The sequence below is a fragment of the Lepidochelys kempii genome, chromosome 3 (genome assembly GCF_965140285.1).
Source record: "Lepidochelys kempii isolate rLepKem1 chromosome 3, rLepKem1.hap1, whole genome shotgun sequence".
NCBI lineage: Eukaryota > Metazoa > Chordata > Testudines > Cheloniidae > Lepidochelys > Lepidochelys kempii.
In genome coordinates this window covers 126,872,890-126,899,949 of record NC_136382.1, presented here as the reverse complement: position 1 = coordinate 126,899,949, position 27,060 = coordinate 126,872,890, and the positions used below count along the sequence as shown (strand labels likewise).

General features: G+C 42.9%; 1 protein-coding gene across 5 annotated transcripts in view; it reads left to right on the top strand.

Annotated features, from left to right (window-relative positions):
* LOC140909185 (uncharacterized) overlaps window positions 1-27,060 on the top strand; it is a 101,546-nt gene that overhangs the window by 2,910 nt on the left and 71,576 nt on the right. For 4 of the 5 annotated variants that reach the window (XR_012158127.1, XM_073337893.1, XM_073337889.1 and 1 more), the window contains exons 2-4: window positions 1,078-1,186; window positions 13,832-13,948; window positions 19,414-19,572. Coding sequence is in view for 4 of the 5 variants with exons in the window: in XM_073337893.1 (XP_073193994.1) it covers window positions 1,103-1,186; window positions 13,832-13,948; window positions 19,414-19,572 (360 nt within the window). In the remaining variant the exon portion in view is untranslated. The remainder of the gene's footprint in view (window positions 1-1,077; window positions 1,187-13,831; window positions 13,949-19,413; window positions 19,573-27,060) is intronic. The other variant, XM_073337892.1, reaches the window with a different exon arrangement.

Sequence of the window (27,060 nt, the reverse complement as noted above, 5' to 3'; positions counted from 1 at the left end):
TTATCCCCCCCCCCCCCCCCAAAAAAAAATCCTTGTCTGGAAAAGTAATGCTTTAGAGAGTGTTCATTTACCTAGTAGTTACTTTAAAGACAACATAATTTACTATGGCAGTTGACTTGTATTCTACTTGCTAAAAGAAAAGGAGTACTTGTGGCACCTTAGAGACTAACCAATTTATTTGAGCATGAGCTCTCGTGAGCTACAGCTCACTTCATCGGATGCATGCCGTGGAAACTGCAGCAGACTTTATTTATACACAGACAATATGAAAAAATACCTCCTCCCACCCCACTGTCCTGCTGGTAATAGCTTATCTAAAGTGATCATCAGGTGGGCCATTTCCAGCACAAATCCAGGTTTTCTCACCCTCCACCCCCCCACACAAATTCACTCTCCTGCTGGTGATAGCCCATCCAAAGTGACAACTCTTTACACAATGTGCATGATAATCAAGTTGGGCCATTTCCTGCACAAATCCAGGTTCTCTCACCCCCTCACCCCCCTCCCAAAAACCACACACACAAACTCACTATCCTGCTGGTAATAGCTCATCCAAAGTGACCATTCTCCCTACAATGTTCATAATTAAGGTGGGCCATTTCCAGCACAAATCCAGGTTTTCTCACCCCCACCCCCACCCCCATACACACACAAACTCACTCTCCTGCTGGTAATAGCTCATCCAAACTGACCACTCTCCAAGTTTAAATCCAAGTTAAACCAGAACATCTGGGGGGCGGGGCGGGGGGGGGGGTAGGAAAAAACAAGAGGAAATAGGCTACCTTGCATAATGACTTAGCCACTCCCAGTCTCTAAGTTAGTCTCTAAGGTGCCACAAGTCCTCCTTTTCTTTTTGCGAATACAGACTTAACACGGCTGCTACTCTGAAACCTCTACTTGCTAAGTAATTTCCCAATAAAAAGATTTTATGTATGATTTAAGTAATAAGATGTCAGTTTGTAATATAAAACTTTATAAATATGTTTAATGTTGGCTTTGAAATTTGGCTAAGGTAATTAGATGTAGTAATATTGTCCTTTATTTATACTGTTTTGTTTACCTTCTGTTTCATAACAGAGTGGTAGTGAAACTGTGATAGGACATGGCAACCAGCTTACAGCTTTATAAGAAAAGTACATTTCCTCCTCTTCTGAATATTTATCAGCCGTCGCATTGCAGGAATCAGGTAATCATTTTAAATGATGTCGAAGTTGTGAGCGAAATACTTCTTTAAAATGTGAGAATTATTTGCATTCTGGGAGAATTATCTGTATTTACTCAAAGCATGCAGAAGGGCCATGCAGTGACCGAGGCCTAAGTGTTTTAGCACAAGGTCCGCTGACGAAATCCTCTTTTCTATCGTGACTCGGCATTGCCATTTCTCGCGTGTTTCCTGTTAAGGGCCACATTTCTCCCCCTCTTCCCCACCTCCCCAAAGTTCAGTTCAAATGAAAGTTGCAAAACAAACAAACAGGGAAGGAGTAAGCTATTGACTAATTGCTATCTGCTGTTAAATTAATTTTGTGTATTCTATGGAAGAGTGCCTGTTAACCAGATTTCCCTTTCCTTTCTCAACAAGAAGGAATTCTACTATAAATGTAAAGGCAACTAATATAAATATGTGCTTGCCATTAAATGCAGACTATTGTTTGGGTCTGTGTGGCACAGGGAGTTAATTTTCAGGACAGAGTCTTTCTAGTAAGTTCAAATTCTGAAGACCTCAAAAGAAAGCTAGTTTAGTTGTCTCAGGCAGGCCTTTACTGGACATTCTTCTTCGAGTCATTGCTCATGTGTATTCCACAATAGGTGTGCGTGCTTGGCACGTGCACCGGTGCCGGAAGTTTTTCCCCTAGTAGTACTTGTAGGGGGGAGCGCCCCCCTCCACTGCGACCCCTGGAGTGGCACCTGCCTGGCACGGTATAAGGGGGGCTGTGCTCCCCCCATCCTCAGTTCCTTCTTGCCGCCAGTGAAGATACGTCCGAACTGCTCAGCTCCAACTTTGAGGCAGCTCGACCCCAGTAGTACCTGTAGTCAGTTAGCTAATTCAGTTAGTTTAGTTAGTCATTGAGCCTGGGCCGGGACATGCCCTGCACCTCAGGCTTTAAGTCATGCGGCTCTTGTAGGCACTGTATGCCAAGGAGTGATCCGCACGTGGATTGTCTGCGCTGCATGGGAGGAACCCATATCAGTGACAGGTGCAAGATCTGCAAGTCTTTCGAGCCCCGGACTGAAAAAGAAAGGGACATTAGGCTCCGGGCCGTCCTGATGGAGTTGGCTGCTCCAAACCGGTATCTGGCATCGGTACGCGGAGACCCGCTGGTACAATTGTCCAGTCGGCACTGCTCCCCATCCACGGGGCACGCCAAGAGGACCGGAAAGACTTTCTCTTCGCAATGGCACCGAGGGAAGTCTGGAACAGAGGCTAGGCCCATGTCAGGTAGTCCTGGATTCCCATTGGGCCCTAGGCCTCCAACTCACGTTGAGCAGAGTAGCCCAGCCCCTTCGGAGCAGGCCTCTCCAGATGTCCAGATGCCATCTACACCCGAAGCTCTCCAGGCAGCCAGGGACATTATATCCATGCCAATGCCTGAAGCTCCGCTGATGTCGGCCTCATGTTCCAGAGGCAAGCTGCTGCTGGGATCACTGCAGTCGCCCCTGACCCGGTACCGATTGAGGGAACGTTCCCAACACCGTTCACTGCCCAGCGACCATTCAGGGCTCAGTCCATGTGGATTGCCTTTGACGCCGGCCAGACTGTCTGGATGGGTGCTGTCCGACCAGAATTCCCGGCACCGCTCGTCTTAGCGAAGAAAATATCAATGGGTCCGTGGCGGACGTCGCCAACTGTCCTCGTCTCGCAGGAGATACCACAGTCAGTCGCGGCACAGTCGTTGACACCATTCCCGCTCGGACTCCCGTTCCAAGTCTCTGCGAAGGCGCCGTAGCCCTGGGCGTCGATCGCTGGTGTCTCGCCGATGCGGGTCTGCCCGTCAAGGCCATTTGCGGAGCAGCTACTACCATCGGTGCCGCTCCTCCACGTCGAGATCGTGATCCCGTGGCCAACATAGATCCCGGCACCGCCGATACTCCCGGTCCAGAGGCAGCAGCAGATCATACGCCAGCCTGGCCTCCGCTCACAGCCGCCTGTCTACAGGCCAAGCTAGGCAGCCCAAACAGCCAGCTCCAGTGGTGTCTCAGCAAGCACAATGGCACCAAGTGTCGTGGCTGGCCCAGTGGTGCCAGTGGGCACCGAGGCCTCCGGCGCAGCGCTGGTGGGGGCTCGCTTGGTAGCCAGAGCCTTGGAAGCACCGTCGGCGTCCATCTTTAGACTGCCAGATAAAAGGTCGGTGGGCCCTGTGTCCTCGGTACCGTGCCCGGAGTCCTACCAGGTGATGGATCGTCAGGTGCCATACAAAACCCAAAGCACTGCACCGGTCTTGCCCAGTCCAGAGGAGTTGATTGCAGCCCCACCCCCCTCCATCCTGCAGGAGGACTACCGGGCCCACCAAGACCTCCTAAAAAAAGGGTGGCAGCGAGCCCCCACCTCCAGGCTGAGGAGATGGAAGAGCCCTCAGACTCCCTGTTCAATGTGCTGTCCCCTTCAGCACAGGGCAGGGTGGCCTTGCCGCTCCATGAAGGGGTGGCAAGAATTTCAAATGCCCTGTGGTGAACACCAGCCTCCTTGGTTCCCATCTCTAAAAAGGCGGAGCGCAAGTACTTTGTACCCACGAAGGGACATGAGTATCTGTATACCCACCCGGCACCCAACTCGTTGGTGGTCGAGTCGGTCAACCACAGGGAGCGGCAGGGGCAACCAGCCCCGACCCCCAAGAACAAAGACTGGATGGTATTTGGTGTCTGACCATGGCTCTTGGCTCCGGCTTGCTTGCTGGACTTGGTAACTCAGCTCCTGATTGGGGCTCTGGCCACTAGGCCTGGTCACCTGCTCCAACGTTAGGTCAGTCTCCCGCCCTGACCATTAGGCAAGACTGCACACGGCCTGGCCCTTGAAAGAAAGAAAGTCTTTCCCAGAACACAACCAAAAAACCATTTCATTTGAATAACTGTCCAAAAATCAGAAATGCACTACTAGACACTATTGTGTGAAAATCCACCCAGAAACGATATAACAATAATAATATAGCAGTTACCAAAACACAAATAATAGAGTGAAATTCAGTGCCCTAAAAAATCCGAATAGAAACTGTGCGAGGAATCTGCTAAAGAGAGAAAGGAAGACATGATTGCTCAGTGCTTTGGAAGTCACACTGAGGATGAAGAATGCTTTATAAAGTATTTATTGCTTCATCAAGTTGTAGCATGTAATGCCCCAAACCAGTTCCGTTTTCCTAAATAAATAACTGATAATAAAGCAATTAACCTGCAGTATTGCCAAGAGTTAAATGTTTACCTTGTAATATTACTTAGCACTTCTATAGAGCTTTTCATATGGGGATATGAAAACATTTTACATCTTTTACAGAATTAAGCCTCACAAACTTCCCTGCAAGTGAGGGAAGTATTATCCTCATTTTAGCGCTAAGAAAAATAGTTAGTATAAGTGACTCATCCAAGGTCACACAGTATGTCAGTGGCAGAGACAAAAAGCAAATCCAATTCTCTTGACTCCCTGTCCCCTGCTCTGACCCTAAATGAATCTACGTTTCCCCACCTAGGAATCACCAATCTGAAAGAGAAATATTACAGGTAGAAGTACGACAGATCTAGTAACTCTACCAGTAACTAATTAATATAGCAATTAAACAGAACAGTCTGCAAGGTTTTGCTATAAATCTTTCTGCTGTCTTACATCCAGTTGAGTTGAATATACTTGTCCTGGGATTCCCTAAGAGTTTGACTTACATTCAGCTTTTTTGCCCTGAATTATTTTGAGTTTGTGTTTAATGGGAACAGAAAGGCTATTGTTACTAATAGTGCGCCTGCCTACTTTCACCATCATTTAAATGTGTGGGACTGAATGCCAATTTTTGGTGCCTATCCATCAAAAATGTTCCAAAAACTAATGTTTAGGTTGTTGTGAAGGAAGCTATGGGTATGCAGGTGTGTGAATGTTTCTTTGCTCCCACCCTTGCAGGGGGCTTCAGTTTTGCTCTCTTTCTTTCTTTTTTTTTTTTTTTTGAAGTATAGATAAGCTGAATCTCTTCTGACGGGGAAGAGAGTATGATTTGCCAGTTCCTGTTTTACGGTTGCTGGCAGTTATTTGTCACACACAACCATTCAGTTTACCTGCTACAGTTAATAAAAAAAAATAGAAAATAACCCCTTTTCTTGAGTCTCAGAAAAATTCACAGTCCCCTTTATAGTTGGTCACCCTCAAAATAAGAAAAAGGAGTATACTATAAGTACAAAGAGAGTTGACAGCATCAGCTTGTTGGTGTACTTCACATGTAATATTGCCATAGTAACAAAATGGTGAATATAGCCATTCATCACAGAATGCTGAGCTAAAACAGACACTATGGTTATTTACTGTAATAAAAGTAAAATGTAGAATGTTAAGGTCTCCATGATGAACTGAGGCCGTGTTTCCCAAACTTGGGACGCCTCTTGTTCAGGGAAAGCCCCGGGCAGGCTGGACCGGTTTGTTCACCTGCCGCGTCTGCAGGTTCAGCCAATCGCGGCTCCCTCTGGCCACGGTTCACCGCCGCAGGCCAATGGGGGCTGTGGGAAGCGGTGTGGGCCGAGGGACGTACCAGCTGCCACTTCCTGCAGCCCTCATTGGCCTGGAGTGGCAAACTGTGGCCAGTGGGAGCCGCAGTCAGCCGAACCTGCAGACGTGGCAGGTAAATAAACTGGCCCTGCCCGCCATGGGCTTTCCCTGAGCAAGCGGAGTCCCAAGTTTGGGAAACACTGAGCTAAGGAATAAAAGGTCTCCCTTATATGGTCCATTCTGTAAGTCAGGAATTAAGTGTCTCTGTACATGATGTGAGGGTAATTAGGGCATTCAGCAAACATTTGTAGAGCTATCAATTACAGCATTATATCTTCCACATGAAAGCCATGCTGAGCTGCAAAGTGCAGTCACAGATAACGTATTCTGACGTTTAATTTATATGAGTATATCAAGTGTCTCCCTTCAACACATTCTGCTGATTTTGTTTCAGTAAGGTCACTGTCTGTTGTGTAAATACTTGTACTATAGTAATGCCCAGAGGTCCCAATCAGGATCCATTGTATAAAGTGTATGTGCATTATAGATGGAGCTTGTAGTGCTGCCAATTAATTAAGGTTGCCCAATGTTTTCCATTATAATACTCTATTTTCAATTGCTTAAAACATTGCCAAATTTTAACCATTTTGGCTGAAGTTTTCCATGTGAGGTGTCAGTCGCAAGCTAAATATTTTTGGAAAGTTTCAGCAAAAATGGTTCAGCCATTTCAAGAATGAGATTAGAGAAAAATATGTTTTGCCCATGTTCTTTTTAAAAAAAAATTACACCCTCCATACTTTAGAGCAGGAACTTGACATTTGGTGGGAGGCTTGACTTTGTGTCAGGGGTTTGGCTTTGCTGTTCTTATGGAAAAACTGCCTGTATTTGATCAAATTATAAACCTTAGAGCTCATTTCACATATGCTGAATAAAGTCTTGTTAGATTTGGCAGCTAAATTTCCTGAGGATTCCATCTGCATGGAACAGGCTCCAGCCTGGGGCTGCAGGGAATGAGTATGACTTTCCCTGCAGAGAGATTGTCACTCCTGTTCTCTCTGCGCTCCCCCAGCCGGTAACCAGGCAGTGAGAAGAAGGAGGAGGCTGGCTGACTGGACTAGAATACAGAAGGGACAAGAGTCAGACTTGGGGAGGTGGGCAATGGAGGGAGTAAATAGGGACAAGAAGTCTGGAGGGAGTGGGTGGAGGTGACTGGGATGAGGAGTCGAGGAAGGCAGGAGACTGGAGTGAGGAGCCCGACAGAGGAGTGAGGAAGAGCTAGGATGGGGAAAAGAACAAGCTGAAGGGGAGAAGGGAGTCAGGCTTGTGGGGGATAAGGGGTAGATGGGTTTCTAACCATTCGAGTATCCACCCCTCAGAGCCTGGAATAGACCTCAGCATTCCTGAATCTACCATTCCCCTGTCAGCAATATTGGTGAACCCCACTGGCAAAGTGTGTGCCATCCCCCTCTAGTGGCTTGGTCCTTAGAGGATAACTGTCTAGTACTGCTACCAATTATGCTGGTATCTACAATGGAAGAGGTCTTTGTAGTGGATCTAAAGGTTTGAACCCTGCTGATGACCCATGTGGGTGTCAATATGATGTCACATGATAGAATTTGTTTATTCAATTTGCTTTATTTATAAAACCTAGGAAAGTAACACACAAAGTTTGCAAAGTCAAGCGCTCAAAAGTTAGGAAATGCCAGTATTAAGGTTTCTTGTACAACCTTAATTGGCCTCCTTGCACATAGGCTTAGTGTTAAAATTTAAATACAAGATGAGACACTAATTTTCTTTCTGGACGCCTTCCTCATTCAGTACACAGATTGACCAGCATTGGGGATGAATCAGGGTTTTGTAGTGAAGGAGGCTCTTGGGTCCTGCCATGACCCAATACACACAAAAGACAGGAGCTTACATGAAGCTTATAAATTAATTTCAGACATGACGCAACTGGGGATGTGAGGGGTTAAAAGACAGCCAAGCAGGAGAGAGGGAAAAATAGGGCTAACTTAAAAAGATTATACAAATGCTCAGTGAAGACAAGTGCATGCCATGACGGAGCAAAGACTTTGTTCTAAAATATAATAAAAACAGGAAGTTGGGCACCTAATTGGCCAGTTTCATGTAGGTATGGTGGAAGAGAAAGGAGATGATATGGCTTTGGGGACCAGCTCGGGAAGGGCATTCTGTTCTGGGGAGAAGGTGGTAAAAAGCACAGAGACAGTTATGAGATAAGTGGCCAAACAGGGTGCCTAGGCTGACTTCTTTGGTGGAGCAAAGTGCCTGTAGTTGCATTGAGAAGGTATGGGAAATCAAAAGTAAAGCTTACAATTCCCAGGGCTTGTCTACACGACGGGCAGCAATCGATCCAGCGGGGGTCGATTTATTGTGTCTAGTATAGACGCAGTAAATCGACCGCTGATCACTCTAGCGTTGACTCCGGTACTCCACCTCGACAAGAAGCACAAGGGGAATCGACGGGAGAGTGTCTCCTGTTGACACACTGCAGTGAAGACACCACGGTAAGTAAATCTAAGTACTGTGACAGGGCAAGGCCAGATGGCTATAGAAAAGTAGTGGGAGATAGTTATATTAACTCCAAGCTAAACAAATCCCTGGTACCAGGGTAAGTGAAATGGAAGCTGCTCCAGGTCAGTTAAGACACCTGCGGCCAATTAAGAACTTTCCAGAAGGCAGGGAGAATGCTAGGTTGATTGGGACACCTGAAGCCAATCAGGGGCTGGCTGAAAAAAGCCTCCCAGCCAGTCAGGTGGGTGGGCATGTCAGGAGCCGTGGGAGGAAGTTGCGCTGTTGGAGAGACTGAGCAGTACACACCATATCAGGCACAAGGAAGGAGGCCCTGAGGTAAGGGTGAAGTGGAGCTTGAAGAAGTGAGGACTGCTGGTGGGGGAAGTAGCCCAGGGAATTGTACATGTCATGTTTCTAAAAGGTCAGCTACCAGAGCTGATACTATTAGGGTCCCTGGGCTGGAGCCCGGAGTAGAGGATGGGCCCAGGCTTCGCCCTCCACCCTCCTTTGCCCCCTGATTAATCACTGAGACTGGGAGACAACAGAGACTGTGCAAGGAAGGATAACTTCTCCTCACCTCCCTCGCTGGCTTATGATGAAAATGGCTCAGTAGACTCTGACCCTTGTCTCTAGAGAGAGAAGGGTTAAGTGGAGGGTCACAGTGAGCCTCTGAGGCTAGCGAAATCCGCTAGGAAACACGGGACCCACGGAGGCAAGGACAGAGCTTTGTCACAGTACGTTGACTTCAGCTACGTAACTTAGATCGATTTCCTCCCCCCTCCCCCAGTAGTATAGACCAGCCCTAAGCAAAGTAATCATACATGCTTGGAGAGGAGTAAAGAGCGTGTGTTTGGATTGTCAGTAAATCTCTCTTCGGACACGAGCCATGTATCACTGAAGGCTACCCCAGCATGGGAATAGGTATTTCTGCATCTGAAATATAAAGGATATTTATTCCACTGATTTACTTTTGATAGGGACCTCTGAGCCTTTGAGACAGTGTGCTAATGATTGTCTCAGTTCTTGATTCAGGCACCAGGGTTGTTAGCCCATCAAAGGCATTGGGAGGCGTCTCCTGTGACAGTTTTGAGTTTAGCTCTTCTGTCAGATTTTCTTCTTCCCCTCAAACAGAACTGGCTTCACAGCAATGGCAGTGTTTTATATCTCCGTCACATTTTTTGCTATAGTTACAGTTGATGCATTTTGCTTGAAGCAGAGTTGAGCTCAGTCCAGGCTCTCTCCTTCTCGCTTTTGTTGCAACTGCTGTGCCATGGCAGTCTGCCATTTTTCTAAACTCAGTATTCACACACAGACCTTTCTGCAGGACAGGAATGGCCAGGATTATGCATGTTTGCAGTGTGTCCTTGGTAGCAAGGAATTACTTACAATGCAAGGGGGGTTCTTTCAACTGTGAGCAATGTGCCTATTGAGCTGTACCTTGGTCCCCATCCAAAGAGACAGATTTTTGTAAATAGGAGGCAAATCAATAGTTTGGGTTTTTTGTTTTTAACACAGATTCTTTTTATATGTAAATCATTCTTATTTTTCTGTATTTTTAGCAAACTTTTGTCCTGTGTGCTTTACTGAATGAAAAGTATTGTATAAAACACAAACTACCAATATAAATTCAATGCTATCCTGGACATGTTATTACAACCAATTGTATCACGGTGGAAGAATATACAGAGTTGCATAAACTTTTCTTTTTTTTAAATAGTACCAAATTTATTTCTGAGGTAGCAGTTTCCGATATCGACTTTGGTCTCCTGTCAGCAAAAGGGATGTGTTCACACTGAATCTCAAACAACAATCTCAAACAATTTACTTTAATCTGAGAAGCAGATTAACTTTTTTTTTTTAAATTTGATTTATTTTAGCTCCCAACCACTTAATTATTGGTGTGAGTGCTTCTGTCACTCCCAAAACAATTACCATGCAAATCTGGACTTTTTAAGAGTTGCCTTGTGATGGGGCGGACTGGGAATGAGAAGGTCAACCCTTCCCTGCTGGCAGAGGAAGCCACGCCCCTGAGGCTCTGCTGGGCATGCTCCAACAGAGAGTCAAGTATAAAAGCCTGCAGAGCTGCTCAGTCAGGGCTGGCGGCTGTGGAAGGAGGACACCCAGCAGAGGCTCCTGTTGCACCAATAAAATAAAAACCAGCAGGATCTTATTAAAGGGAAAAAGGCAAAATACCACATTAATTGTGAATATAGAAAGAATCATAGTAAGCAGTTAGTTACAGCTGTAACATTCCATTCAATCTCATATTTATTCACACATTCATTCATACACACACACACACACACACACACACACACACACACAGGTTCTACAAGGTTGTTATCATAGTTACCAGCCTTAGAGTTGCTCATGCCAAGGTGGCCTGGACATGAGGAGGGAGCAGGGCCTTGTCAGATACTCATCTGATGCTCCTGGAAGTTGGTTTGCAGAATCAGACCCCAAAGTTCTCACTTTTTAGAGTCTATTTTTATAGGAATTTCTTCCTATGCCAGTCTATGGGAATTGCTTCATCATGCTGTTGCTGAATCAATCAGCAGATAGCACATTCCTGACGGCTCTGTGCTGCTAGATGTTATCTTGTTCTTTGGTTCTCCCATTCTTGAGGCTGTTGGGTGGATTCCAGTCTGCCCTCCGGGGGCGGGGGGAGTGGGGGTCCTCTGGTTATTTCCACTTGACGCCTTCTTCAGCCGATGGACACTGGATTCTTAGGCTGGCACCTCCCTGATCATTCAGTTATTATCCACACCAAGCATCCATCCACATACATCCTCTATCTCTATTTTAATCACAATTGTTAATACAACAAAAGGGCGGGGAGTCTCTGGGTGCTGTTTCTGTTGTTAGAGTATTGCTTTGAGTCTCTCTCTCTGTGAATTGCTTTGAGAACAGACTCTGTCTTAGAATGTACTAACACAATTAGCAGCTTGCAAGTTTCACACATAGAGGGAGAGAAACAGTACCAGAAACCAAGAGACCTCTTAATTAGTAATACGCTGGAATTTAAACTATGGGGAATCAAACTCATTTGTGATTTTAATACAGAACTTCTTTAATATGATCCAACACTCCAGCCCAGGAGCAGTGGCGACTTGTACAGGAGAGAGCCAAGGTGCCAGGAAGTGGGACCAGAGACTGGCAGCTGTGGGAACCCTAGGGAGCCCCAGGGGCTGAGGAACCTGAAGACACTGATGCCACAGGGACTGCTACATTTGGAGAACTGGTAGAAAGTGACCCAGGAAAGGGAAGGGAGTGGTATCTCCCACCACTCTGAGGGTAGCGTGTTGCAGTAGGATTCCCCGCTGACGCGGGGCAGATCACGCTGTCAATGACAGGGCCCTGAGTTGGAGCCCGGTGAAGGCAGGTGGGCCCAGGCTCCCCTACTGGGGGTCTCTAACACCCCCCCTTTTTTGTGACAACATAGTTCACCGACCCCTCTCTTACCTCAAAGGAGATAGATGAACTCCGGCTGCTGGGCTGGACTATCCTGCAAGGGGAAGAGGACTTAGAGGGATTCTGGCCCTCAGGCCACACCACTTTAGGAGCTCCCTATAGAGACTCCGGCCGCTAGGCCACGCTATCCCACCAGAGGAAGAGAGTTTCGGGAGACTCTGGCCATTGGGCCATGTTGCTTTAGGAGCGCACTATGGGGACTCCGGCTGCTATGCCGCGCTATCCCACCAGGGGAAGAAGATTTAGAGGGACTCTGGCCACTGGGCCATATAGCCCTGACTACCGGGGAGGTTGTAGAACTGGCGTAGAAGCCGGGAGGCCGGGTTAACCTCGCCCCCCCTGGAATCAAAGGGGTTGACAAGGTACAAAACCCCCCACATACCTCATACAATGATTGGTTTCTGTTGGGACCAAATTCCCAGGAATATCACCCTCCCGGGGGCTCATTTTATGGCAGTAATTTAGGAACATGGTAGGCCCATGAGATGGGCCAAGTAAGGCTAGGCTGGTTGATGAACAAACAAGCCATAAGTCTGTGATTTAAAAATAAATGAAGCAAAAAAAGTTTTCCACAGTCAGAATTTGTTATATTAAATTAAATGTTTTCTTGCAGCCAGGGCTTCAAGATAAGAAACTGAGCTCCTAGAGTAGTCCAGAACAGTCTCAGAGAGACACAAATACTCACTCATAGTACATTCACTCTGCAACCAACAGCCTTCGCTAACTGCAATTCTAACAAACATCTCAAGATCAAAGGCTACCAGATCCTTACTTTGAACATGTCTGCTCTCTAAATACTGGGATCCTGGTCATTTTCTAGATTTATAGATTCTCAGACTAGAAGGGACGATTGTGATCATCCAGTTTGACCTACTGTATAACACAGGCCACAGAACTTCCCCCAAAATAATGCCTAGATTTTAAATCAAGATTGATTTAAAAATTGTCTGATGGAAAATCCACAACGGTGCTTGGTAAATTGTTCCAAATTCTGGATACAGCCTGAAAGATACTTAATAAACCGGACAGGGCAGCACAAACAGTGTACAGAGTATTTTAAGGTCAGAGTTAAGGGTGATTGGGTACCTTAGTTCTGCCTTTCCATGCTTCATTTTATTTATCTTGATGTAGAGTTTCCTGGTCCTCTAACATTTGTTGTTTGTAAAGCCACAATGTTCTAATCAGGTTTAGTTTGAGTAAGGCATTGATACAATCTCACTGCTTTATCTCTAGATTAACTTTTCTTTTTAGGGAGGGTCTGTGATTCTTAAATTCTTATAGAAATTACAAGAAATAATCTGTGACACCATGATATTCCAACATTTCTGAGTTTAGAAGCATTTACTAAGTGTGTTGGACCCATCAATGCACATTACTGGTCTCTTGATTTGGAACTTTTGAGTTTTGTATGTGCGTACATCTGCATCTAGCAGGCTTTGGGTTCTGGCAGAGATTGTAAAGTATGTCTAGGGAAACTTCTATAGTTTGCTGGTGCAGCTTGCAAAATCCTGTCCCTAGGGCCAATGATTTAACACTGCATTAACCCAGGTGCTTTGTGTATATTACTTTCAAGAGGAGCAGAAATCTATATTAAATTGTTGATACGAGTTTACGTCTCTACCTCCATTTTCATAAAGGTGTATGTTTGGTAATTTGGATTAGACTCTGGAAGTGGGTGGGTGGGTGTACACCATTCGAAATTGCTTTTTAAAAAAAGGTGAAAATTCAATTAAGTAGATATAGCCGTTCATGAGGCCTTTGCACGTGGAGGTGGGCTATGGGAGATCTGCCAGGGATTTGGTTCAAGCACATACAGTGAAGTCCGTTACTGAAAGCCATAGAAACAAAGTTCTTATACTAGTTTGTATATATTCTCTGGAATACTTTACTAGCTCATATTAATACTGAACAATAACTGAGTGGAAAATATTTATGGATTAAAACTTATAAACAAATTCTCAAACTGAGCCAAGCATCAGCTCCACAATTCTGAAAATTTAATTTTTGTATTATTTGGCTACTCTTTGATTTCAGTGAAAGAGACAAAGCAAGGGTTCTGTTATGCACTGAAGAAGGTATGCACATTTTAAAGTGTGGCACTTATCCTAGCCATGATTGATCGGCCCCCTGTTTTCACATCCATATATTTCTGCCCAGAATGACAAAACCCCCAAAAAGATGATGAAAGATGACACCGGGAAGAAGAGGAACAACAAATCATCATTTAGTGATGAAGACAAGGAAGATGCAATGAAACAGGCCCTGCTAGAACAGGTAATTCCAGTATGATGTTTGCAGATAACTTAAACTACTCTGTGTAATAATTCCATAGAGTTAGAACATTTGGATTGCGAGAACCCAAAGAGCTCTCCATTGTTATCCACATGGCCTGATGGCGGCTTCTCTGGTTGCAGGGCTTATTCATTCCTTTGGCTGATAAAGGATTTGATGCTGATGTTAATGCCCATTTTAGCCTTACGTGGTATTCCATTAATTTCAGTGACATTGCTCTTAAAAATTGGACCCAATGATCCAGTTCTCGTATAAAAACTCTCCTCAAAAAGGCACTTCTGGTACCTATATTACTAAGGCGAAGGCAAACAGGAAGACACATGGGAATTGAGGTAGCTGTAATTACCGTACACTTAATGGGAGAGTCAGGTTGCTCTTACAACAGAATTTTTTTTTTTATAGCAGCTTGCAGATAAATGGGTAGTACATCTTATTAGCTATTTGTAAGCAGATTAGAATTCTCATCTTTAGAATTAAATTAGATTAGAATTAGAAACATCAAACTGAAAGTTTAGCTAAAGTAAACATTATATAGACAATATTTGTGAATGTTCGTTTCATAATGTGGAAGTTGTCAGGTACCACCTTATGTCGTGTAATGTAAGGCAATTTTTCTTCTTGGAGTGGTTGCTCATATCTATTGCACAGTAGGTGCTAATAAGATATACTACCATGTGCACTGGTGTCGGAAGTTTTCCCCCTAGAAGTACCTGTAGGGGGAGTGCCCCTAGCGACCCCTGGAGTGGCGCCTCCATGGCGCAGTATAAGGGGCGCTGCACGCTCCCCTCAACCCTCAGTTCCTTCTTGCGGCCAGTGAAGGTGCTTCGGAACTGCTCTGCTCCAGCTTTGCTGCAGCTCGTCCCCAGAACTCTTGTTAGGTCAGTGAATGTTACCTGTAGTTAGTAGTTGTTAGTTAGTGCACTTGGGCCGGGGCATGCCCCACGCCTGGGTTTTAAGTTGTGGAACACTTGTAGGCGACCGATGCCAGTGAGTGATCCGTACACAGACTGTTTACACTGGGTGAAACCCATCTCAGCTGTCACTGCAAGATTTGCAAGTCGTTTAAGCCTTGGACCGAGAGAGAGAGAGAGACATTAGGCTCTGGGCCGTCCTGATGGAGTCAGCATTGACCCCGACGTTGTGGGTTGTTACATCATATCACCATACAACTATGATGCTATATAAAGTTCTTTGGGAACTTGGCAATCCAAACATAACTCTGTTGTCAGGGTCCAAAACAGTTTATTTAGAAAAGCAGGCACCCTTACTTTCTTAGCTGCCATTGAGTAAAGCACGGATATCTACTGAAAATGGATTTGGGGCCTGGCAGCTTACTGAGGCACTGATCACAGAAATTCTTCTGCTGGGGCAGGGGTGAAATGGATGACAATATGCTCCTCTTGGGCCAGTGATGGTATTGATCCAGACCATAGTCAACAGCACCATCTGCTGGGAACTCACTATAATACTTCGAGATTATTTCAGTTATTCTTCAATATATTAACCTAAGAATATTTATATTCTATCTGTAAATATGCAGAGTGTTATCAGTATAATAGTGGGTGGTATATTGGCACTTTGAATACACAGAGAAGTGAACAAAATAATTCAGACTTAAGTTCCTTCTAATTTAGAATTAAGAACACCGGGTCATAGAAGATAGAGAAAGAAAAGACCTGGTAGATTCACCTGTCACCAAACAAATGCAGCATATCGTTCCCAGATATGTCAGACATAAAACTGATATTGCACATGCATTTAGCTCAAAGACACAAGAAAGCACTGGCTATTGTATTGTATGATACTTATGCACTTCCAGCTTTAAGTATTGAACGGTACATTGGATTTAAGTTTATTACTAGTGTTCAAATGACTTACTATGTAATACACAGTGGACCCAAATTTTTAAAGGCGTTTTGAGATTTGTGTATAAAGTATGTGTACAATTGTGCTCTTACATTTGCATGCACAATTGTTGGGATTTTGTATGTACAGTAGAACCTCAGAGTTACGTAACACCAGAGTTATGAACTGACTGTCAACCACACACCTCATTTGGAAGTACGTAAACAGGCAGCAGCAGAGACAGAGACGCACAAAAAGTAAAAACAACAGGGAGTCCGGTGGCACCTTAAAGACTAACTGATTTATTTGGGCATAAGCTTTCGTGGGTAAAAAACCCACTCTTTCAGATGCATCACGAAAGCTTATGCCCAAATAAATCGGTTAGTCTTTAAGGTGCCACCGGACTCCCTGTTGTTTTTGTGGATACAGACTAACACAGCTACCCCCTGATACTGGACACCAGAAAAACAAATATAGTACAGTACTGTGTTAAACGTAAACTACTAAAAAAAGCCTGTTTCTGTGCTGGTTTCATTTAAAATTAAGATGGTTAAAAATGGCATTTTTCTTCTTCTTCATAGTAAAGTTTCAAAGCTGTATTAAGTCAATGTTCAGTTGCAAACTTTTGAAAGAACGACCATGACGTTTTGTTCAGAGTTACGAACATTTCAGAGTTATGAACAACCTCCGTTCCCAAGGTGTTTATAACTCTGAGGTTCTACTGTAATTAGTATTGAACATGCAGTCATAGTAATTGCATGTATAAACATAGGTGTGCAGTTTTGCTCATGGATTTTTCAGCCATCTTTCATTATAAACCTGACCCCGAAGGGCCTGTTCTTGAGCTACTGAAGTTGATGGCAAGACTCATTGACTTCACTGGCACGGAACTGGGCCCTAAGTATACTACTGGATAGTATTCTAGGTACCAGAATACTTACTGTATTCTTTAATACAATGTTGTAGATGCAAGCTTGGCTGAGAGAGAATTCTGGTACCTGAATTATCCATTATTTAATTTCACGATATCATTCAAGGAGACCTTCTAATTGTCTGATAAGTGCTAGCCATATAGGACCTGTATGTGCAATGTGACTTAGCTGACAGACTCACTGCAGCCAACAGTTGATGGCAAGTCACTTTTTTCCATACACAGTATGCTCTCTTTTTATGGGGTATTCCGTATAGTGACTTGCTGGCACTTTGATTTTCATTTGAAAAAAAAAAATCTGACTCATACCTAGAGCATCCAAATAATGAGTGTTTCAAGCGCAGCCCTGTAAGTCCTGGCAGTCAATTGATTTGAATGAAAGTTCTACTAAAACTTTTCCCAAGAAGCCCAAAAGATCCTGGAGTAAGGAAGTATTTTAAAAAGTGTTAACTCGCATGCCCTGTCTTATGTCCATTTCCTTAGCTGTATTTTACCATCATAAGAAATTCCTAAATATTTCAAAGATCTTTGTCTTTCATTGTGTCTCTCCCCCCCCACCTTTAATTTAAAGACTCTATAAAGCAAGTAAGGATACACAAAACAACTATTAAAATAGCAAAGGGCTTTTTATTTTTTTTAATAAGATTTTTCCAGATGGTCTCCAGAATGAGCCTAAACTGAAACTGCTTATAAAAAACAAACAAACCCCCCCCCCCCAAACTTGTGACTTGTTCTCTTTTTCTTCTCCATTCTCTTGGTTTTATTTGTCACATCAAAAGCTTCTTTAAAAGAGCATGATTACAGGTGTCTCTTTCTCTCTGATGCTTTGTGAAGCTAGTCACTCTGAAGATGTCTTATGACAGGAATCATTGCTGAATGTTGGTGCCTGCGCCTTAATCCAGGTACTGCATAAAAAAAGATGCTTAGATATGTGGATTAGAATTCATCCACTGCTGGAGGGTTGTGGAGGCGAAATGTGAAGTCAGCCCCTTCCAGTCAGCACTGCAGAATATGCTTCTCTGTTTTCACAGCAGCAATCGCCCCTCTTTCTGCTGAACTATTTCTCAGCCTTCTAGGAATGTTTCATCAAAAGCTTTGACAGGTTTTAAATACAGTAAAAGGTGTGTTATCAGCCCTGTACCAACTGGAAAGCTCTATAAACTGGCATTTTTAATCTTCATAGAAAGTTCGGTTTATAGTCTAGTTGGCATGGGGCTGGCAGGTTCCCAGCCTGGCTCCTCCTGGCTCCCCAGAAGCGGCAACGTATCTCTACTGCTCCTAGGTGGAAGTGCGGCTAGGCGGCTCTGTGCGCTGCGTCCGCTGCAAGCGCTGCGCCCGCAGCTCCTATTGGTTGCGGTTCCCAGCCAATGGGAGCTGCAGAGCCAGCAGTCTGGGTGGGGGCAGCATGCAGAGCTGCCTAAGAGCAGCAGGGACAGGTTGCCACTTGCGGGGAGCCGCCCAAGGGGAGCACCCCCCGGATCTGGCACCTCAACCCCCTGCCCCAAGCCCCTTCCCATACCCAAACTCCCAACCCTGCACCCAAACTCCTTTCCTCTTAGTTGACTGGAATTTTTCACTTACCAACACCCCCCATTCCTCCAACATGCAGGATAAAAAAGCGTTTATTGTAATTGTTTAAACTACAATGGTGGTGCTGCTGCAGTCACTTCATAACTTCCTTGTCTTTTTCTTCCATCTTTCCAGGAGTTCCAGGGCCCAGGAGCCTTCTTTTCCTCCTTGCTTTCAAATGAGGACTGAATGTAACTTCTAGTGGTGCCTACCAGCTTACTTCAGGGACCAAATTCTGTGCTGATTTACATCCTGTTGAAATCAGTGAGATTGCACAGGATTTCAGTGCAGAATTGGAAGAGCCAATGCCTCTGCTAGAGGGGATTGCAGAGAGAAATACTATCGATACAGCCATTAGATGAGAAGGACATGTTCTCGTCACCCCCCTCCCAACTTCTTCTTTCCTGTTGATATCCACCTAAACACAATCTCAAGTATCATCCCTCCCTCACAGCAGATGGATGCCCATAATGACTTCTTTGCGAGCAATGCAAGATGTTCTCTCCTTCACTCCCAGTCCCTCCTCATCTGGGAGTTAGGGATCCCACTCAGCACATGGATTCTGACTCCATTCCCTGTTTGTAGTGTTTCTGATGTCTGTACTTAGAACAGAAATGAGTAGAGCTGGTTGGAAAATGCAGATTCGTTGAAAGTGAATTTGAATGTCATTCTGATACGCTGCATTTTAACCTTTTTGGAATGGAGCATTTTTGATTTTTCTGTTTCAAAATGACTGATCTTTTTTTTATAAAATGAGACGAGTCCACATTGGGATGATCAAAACATTGTTTCACATTGCAGGGGTTTTTTGAAAATTTGATTAATGGGAAATCTCAAAAAAAAAAAAAAAAGAAAAAGAAAAAGCTTCATTCTGTTCCAGAACGGAAAAAAATTCAAAATTGCAAAACTCTTTCTCTGAAGCAAAAAATCTGGTTCCTGCACAACTCTACAAGTGAGCCTATATTCTGATCAGGAAAGTCCATGTCCAGTTATTTTGGAAATGGAAGTGGTTAGTGGTTAGTGGAAAGGTGGAAAGAAAATACACATTTAACAAAAAATAAACAAACCCAAACCCCAAATTCATGTGAATATTTTCTTCCAGCGCCATCTTGAAAACTACAAAAATCTATACAGGCTGAGAAATGCCATGTATGTGCGTTACAGGGATTTGTTGAACAAGAAAGTTCAAAAGCAACGAATTCAGATCCAAATGTCTGATCTCAACTTCAAGCAAACTCTTGAACAGCAAGGAAGAAAAAAGGTATGAATTTTTATTTTGAGGGAAAAGAAGGGGGATTTGCCTACTGAAAATATAGGGAAATGTTTAGAAAGAAATATAAGGCTTGACTGGAAAATTTAAGAGATTTTTTTCCCCATACCCTTTTGAAATTGTAGGAGTTGTCTTTTCTAGTATTAATATGCAGGGTTTATGTGAATAACACCCATTAGCATTAATACAATTTAACTATAAATCCCCTCCTTTCATGGGAGGGTGGGCAAGTTGGTCTGTTGGTGGGGAATTATTGAAAGTTTCAAACTCAGGATTTTCTCCTGGAAAGTGAGCTTGTTGCAAGAAGAAAAATGACTGATTAAACTGGAAAATGTTCTTAAGAACACAGTGAGATTAAAAATAATCCTCTTTTAAAAAAAGTCCTTGCCTGAGTCACTAATAATTATTGATGAGTAAAGACAAAAGATTCTTAGAAAGCTGGCTTAGTTTTCACCATTTTTGGTGTATGAAAACAAATTAGTGCATTTCACTTTTTCTTTCAGTAAGTCACTTGCTAGAATGTATTGATATTTAATTAAATCCATTAAATGTTAGCTTTTATAAAGCACCCTCCTTGCCTCCCCCCTGTTTTATGTAAAAACTAAAATTTGGACTTTACTTTAAAGCAACACTGCCAGGTAGTTTAATGGATGCTGAATCCCAAGCACAATCACCTACTGTGCTTTTAATCTTCTTATTCTTTAATGTGGAACACAAGCCACAAAAGTAAGGCTGTGTCTATTCTGAGCTTACACGTTAATTACTCTGGAGCTCTCCCTGTTGGTACCACCAGTGGAGCTGAACTGGTGATGATGCAAGAATGGGACATTCTAAGAGAGAGGTCCGTGTAAATAAGGCTAAAAAGTGTGTATTTGAATAGGCTAGTACTATAAAATCCAAGTATAGGACAGCCACTTTCAGAGGAAATTAGGACTAAAATATTTTAAGAAATATCAAAATGTTTAAAACAAATTTATTTTTCTAATGTAGCAATCACAAAATTCTGATTTGTGGAAAAAACAAATGATCTCCTTGCTCTCCTATGACACATGAAATAAAACAGATGTAAACTGAAATGAGGAGGATGGTCCCTTATGATGCTGGAAGACTTGAGAGAGATGCGTAAATTTTTGGGAGTTGGTTTTTAGGCATCACTGGGAAATGTAATATCTGTGTGTGACTTACTCTTCTTTGAGAATTGCCTCTGTGCATTCGCACTTGTGGGATATTGTGTTCTTGGTGTTGAGCTGTGGAACTGCCTTGAAAAGCTGTGTGTGTTGATGGGGGGAGGATTGCGCAAAAGAGATCTTGCGTGAAGTTGAACTTCTTGCCCTATTCTGCAAAGGGAATGCGCCTCCCTACCTGTGGAGTCCTGACATTATATAGGATTCCAAAACAGAGGGGAAGGCGGGCGTGTACTATGAATGCATGGAGGTGACCTTTGAAGAGCAACAGTTACTGTTAAGTACTCTCTCTCATTTCCAAAGTCATTCAAAAGAAAAGAGGACAATGCATGTGAACCAATAAAATCACTTTTCAGGCCCTCACGTAGTCATTAAAGGTACCCACATTTCTTATCCTTTGTATGTACAATCTTTTTTTTTTTTTGCTTCTTTATAACATTTGAGCACCTAAAATTCAGTTCTGCAGATGGTTTAACACAACATCTGACAACCCAAACCTATAGCGTCTGTTTGTGCTCAAGATTTATTGGTAACTCAAGGGGATACATTTTAGACAGCAGTTTTCTTATGCTTAAAGATCTTGTATGTTGCAAAGACTTTAAAAAAAAATCCCTATGATGTAATACTGAGGGATAATAAAAAATCAACAATAATCCAACAAATCCAAACCCCAGAAAGAGTGGTCATTTTGGACTTTGCCTTATCTGTGGACTGTGTGTTAAAGTAAACACCTGCTTATGCAGTACAAACCCAGTGGTCTTTCCTTTGCAGATGACTTTAAAGGCTATGTATGTTGGGTCCTCAACACTTGCTTAGGCACCTACATAAATGGCCTGTCTTTCAAAAGTGTTGAGGACCCAACAGCTTCTATTAAATTCAAATCAGTTATGCCAGCAGAGATTGTGCTGTGTGTTTTGTTAATGTAAGATTTACAATATCGTTAAGTATTCATGTCTTTGCATTTAAACACTTGGGTTTGTACATGTGAGAGCTAAAGACATTTTTGTCAATTAGCAAATTTAACTAGACTTTGAAACTAGGCAGAATTCTGTTGCAATGCCTAGAAATCACAGCTGGTCCACAAAAACCAGTTTCCATAGGTTGCAGCTCCCCAGATGTGGATACTGGGAATTTGCTACCCACTCATTACTAATGGGGCTTCTTTCCTGGAGTCCCCATCAGCAGTGCTTGTGGATCTGTGAGAGGTTGTTGGGAGGACTTACATTCCTCTTCTGATTTTAAAAATAAATAAATAGGAGCTATCCCCCTGAATCTTCACTGCTGAGCATGTCATTTTCACCTTAAGCACTAGAGAACACTGCTGCCTTAAACAGAAGACCAGTTTATTTCTCAAGGTTGCATGTCAAGCTGAGAAAGTGAAACTGAGGTGGCAAGTGAGTTCTGGATCTTGGTAATCCCTCAGAAGCTAGATGGGGAAGAAGAATTGTAGAAAGAGCATTTTTGAGCAGCTGTTTATCCTGCACTGATGAATCAGGCTCTGAAACCCACCTTCCTCCCTGGGCTTTAGAGCCCAAACTCTAGCCAGAGCCCAAATGTCTCCACAGCAGTTTACTGCTGTAGTGCGAGCTCTGAGACTCACTACTGAGGGTTTTAAAACACAGTGTAGACATACCTGCTTCTTTTATCAGTAAGGGGTCCACAGTCTAGCCTGTTATTTCACGTGTTGTAACACACGATGATGTGAAAATTGTGTTGTGCTGTGATGACAGTGCACTGGGCAGGGACTGTCTCTTGTGTGCTTGCAAGATCCTAGCACAGTGGGATCCTGGTTTATGATTGGGGTCCTGAGGCACCATTGCAATAAAATATAATTTAATAATAATTTTCAGGATAGCTGAATTATCCTACTAGCAGGATGTGGGAGTGTACTGGTGAAACTGGGATCCCAAAAAACTGAAACCAAGTGACAATGCTATGCTAGGAAATACAATGTTTTATTGTTGCATGTGAACTTGTAGCATTATTTATGCATAGGGTCCCTACCAAGTTGAAGTCAAAACAAGCAGGCAGCAGTGAGGTCCCCCCCGCCACCCTCCGTAACTGCATGATCACAAGCTTCATTAGATGGTGCTTGTATTAGGTCCGTTTGGTGTTAACAGGTTAAAACTGTGTGTGGGAATTTACGCTACTGTTCTTTCAAGACTATCTGGAGACAATAAAACAGACATGTTTATGAAATTGCAATCATTCTTACAGGAGCACATGACACTGTTACAGAAATATTCTGAGCAATTTAAACTATTTAATCAGAGGCTTAGATTTTCCTGTAACAGGTTGTCATATTGAGGTCCAAATTCTCTGCTAGTGTCAATGGGCACAGTGCCAGTGACTTCAGTGGAGTTTTTCCACAATAGGCCAGAGACTTTGGTCTTATTATTTTTGTTATTTCCTTCCTTTGACCCCAGCGCTCATTTATCAGCAATGAAAAATCATGAAACTGAAGTGATTTATACTAAAGCAGTGAATCCTGCGTCCTTTCCAGCTTCCTGAATAGATAATCTTTAGGGCTTTCGATTAATCGCAGTTAACTCACGCCATTAACTAAAAAAAAATTAATCTGGACTAATTACAGTTTTAATTGCACTATTAAACTATTAATAGAATACCAATTGAAATTTATTAAATATTTTGGATGTGTTTTACATTTTCAAAATATTGATTTCAATTACAACACAGAATACAAAGTGTACAGTGTTCACTTTATTATTTTTATTAATAAAAAATTGCATCCAATGAAGTGAGCTGTAGCTCACGACAGCTTATGCTCAAATAAATTGGTTAGTCTCTAAGGTGCCACAAGTACTCCTTTTCTTTTTACTGTAAAAATGATAAAAGAAATATTTTTCCATTCACAGCATACAAGTACTGCAGTGCAATTCTTTATCATGAAAGTGCAACTTACAAATGTAGAAATATTTTTGTTACATAACTGCACTCAAAAACAAAACAATGTAAAACTTTAGAGCCTACAAATCCACTCAGCCCTATTTCTTGTTTAGCCAATCGCTAAGAGAAACATGTTTGTTTACATTTATGGGAGATAATACCTTCTGCTTTTTATTTACAATGTCATCTGAAAGTGAGAACAGGCGTTCACGTGGCACTTTTTTAGCCAGCATTGCAAGGTACAGTATTTATGCGCCAGATATGCTAAACATTCGTATGCCCCTTCATTCTTCGGCCACCATTCCAGAGGACATGCTTCCATGCTGATGATGCTCATTAAATAAATAATGTGTTAATTAAATTTGTGACTGAACTCTTTTGCGCGGGGAGAATTGTATGTCTTCTGTTCTGTTTCACATGCATTCTGCCATATATTTCATGTTATAGCGGTCTTTTATGATGACCCAGCACATGTTCATTTTAAGAACACTTTCACTGCAGATTTGACAAAATGCAAAGCAGGTACCAGTGTGAGATTTCTAAAGATAACTACAGTCCTCAACCCAAAATTTAAGAATCTGAAGTGCCTTCCAAAATCGGAGGGGGCAAGGTGTGGAGCATGCTTTCAGAAGTCTTAAAAGAGCAACACTCCGATGCGGAAACTACAGAACCCAGAACCACCAAAAAAGAAAATCAGTCTTCTGCTGGTGGCATCTGACTCAAATGATGAAAATGAACATGCGTCGGTCTGTACTGCTTTGGATCGTTATCGAGCAGAACCCGTCATCAGCATGGACGCATGTCCTCTGGAATGGTGGTTGAAGCATGAAGGGACATAAGAATCTTTATCGCATCTGACACGTAAATATCTTGTGACACTGGCTACAACAATGCCATGCAAACGCCTGTTCTCACCTTCAGGTGACATTGAAACAAGAAGCGGGCAGCATTATCTCCACAAATGTAAACAAACTTGTTTGAGCAATTGGATGAACAAGAAGTAGGATTGACTGCACTTGTAGGCTCTAAAGTTTTTACATTGTTTTATTTTTGAATGCAGTTATTTTTATGTACATAATCCTACATTTGTAAGTTCAACTTTCATGATAAAGAAATTGTACTACAGTACTTGTACTAGGTGAAATAAAAAATACTATTTCTTTTGTTGTTTCCAATGCAAATATTTGTAATAAAAATAAATATAAAGTGAGCACTGTACACTTCGTATTCTGTATTGTAATTGAAATCAATATATTTGAAAATATAGAAAACAGAATACTATTTGTTTAAATATTTTTGGATATTATTGTTTAACAGCTCAATTAATTTTTTTCATCATTGACAGCCCTAATAATCATATGTCCCTTATTTTGAGTCTATTAAGCCCAACTTGGTCTCTCTCATGTTTGGGCTTTGGCAGGTTGAATGAAATGGTTCCTTCCCAATTTACAAGATGGCTACCATTTCAGGAAGCATCAATCATTAGCTTAGTTCTGACAGTGCTGTTGAATTTTTACCTTCCAAAAAGAGAGAATACAACCAAGTTAAAAACAAAAACTATGGGAGAGTCTGCCCATATGGAAAGTCTATTGCAATCCATAAAGAATGATAACTTTTCTGTAGCCATTTTAAATCAGTCTGTAGAGTTGTATACTAGGAATGTAGCTTTCTAGTCAGTCCTCTATGTTGGTTTAAAACATCTATGGAAAGTAGTGTTGAATGAAAAATTGGACCAATTTTCCTTATGATTTTTCATTAAAAATATTCTCTCAGAAATAGTTTTGGTAGCAGTTTTCTAGCCATAGGTAATAGAAAGGACTTAATTTTCTCTTTAAATTCACAGGTGTTTGGGTTTTTTTGTTTTTGTTTTGTTTTGTTTGTTTTTTTTATAAATCATACTGATGTCATCTTGTTTGAAATATACAGGCTGTTTCCATAAGGGAGATGATTTAGGTACTCTTCCTCTGGTTCCAGATCTTGCTCTAAAACTAGGGTGACCAGATAGCAACTGTGAGAAAACAGGACAGGGGTAGTGAGTAATAGGCTCCTACATTAAAAAAAAAAGTCCCCAAAAACGGGACTGTCCCTATAAAAACAGGACATCTGGTCACCCTATCTAAAACAAGTATTTTGATGGTGGGAATAAAAACAAAGTTATCACTAAACATGTGACTCTGCCCAGCGTGAATAAACTAAAGAGTAGCAACCCTGCCATTACTTGCCAGCCATACAGATCTGAGTGTCTTTCATATAATTTATGATTGACACAATTATCCTGAAAAGGACATGATTATTGGCAAGACTGCTTCCAAGCTTCCTATGGTATTTCTCACACTACCAAGTCTGCTGGTGAAGCATGTTTATAGCTGCTGAGTCAGGCGCTAGGCCTAGTGAGAAGAGTCCTGACTGCAGGAGCAATCCCTACTCCAATGGGATTAGAAGGAGCCATGTGGACCATTTTACCATTAGGACACCAGTCAGTGCAAAACTGTTCTTCTGCATCAGTACTCCGGAGTTTATGGGAGCTGCTGAAGAGCTTGGCAGGTAGGGAATGTGAGGCTCAGAGGAACCTGTTCTGGCGCTGTTGGAATGAGAGTTGGGGCAAGAGAAGTTAGAGAGCTGAGGGAAGTGAGAGAGGGAAGCGAAGTGTAAAGTGGGACTGGTGTGGGGAAGGAAGGGATGAGAGAAACAGGAGAAGAACTTTTATTCTAAAGACAAGTATGTTCTTCCTTTAGGCATCTAATGGTTTTAAAAGTATCCCACAAAGCAGTCAGATGGGATTAGGTGAGCAGGTATGGCACACACTATGCACTCACTAACAGCTCCTAGGAGAGAGCCTTGCGCTCTAGAAGTAGAGCTATGCCAGACTTGCTAGTTCTGGTTCACACGGTTTGAACTTCACATCCCTGAAGTTTCACTTGGCGCTCTAATGACCCCAAATTCAAAACAAACTTGACTGAAACCAATGAGTTTTGCATGGTTCACACACACAATTTGTGTGTGTGTGTGTGTGGCGGGGGGAGACGCTCACTTGAAACTCTGCTTAGGTTCACTTGAATAGCTGGCAAACCTTTGGGGGAAACTGGGCATTCTTCTTCGAGTGATTGCTCATGTGTATTCCACAATAGGTGTGCATACTCGCTAGTGCACCGGTGCCAGAAGTTTTTCCCCTAGCAGTACCCATAGGGGGAACATCCCAGTAACCCCTGGAGTGGCTCCTCCATGGTGTGGTATAAGGGGAGCTGCGCACTCCCCCCACCCTCAGTTCCTTCTTGCCACCCGTGAAGGTGCATCGGAACTACTCTGCTCCAGCTTTGCTGTAGCTTGTCCCCAGAACTTTTTGTTCGTTCAGTGCTAGTATCTGTAGTTAGTTAGCTGTTCAGTTAGA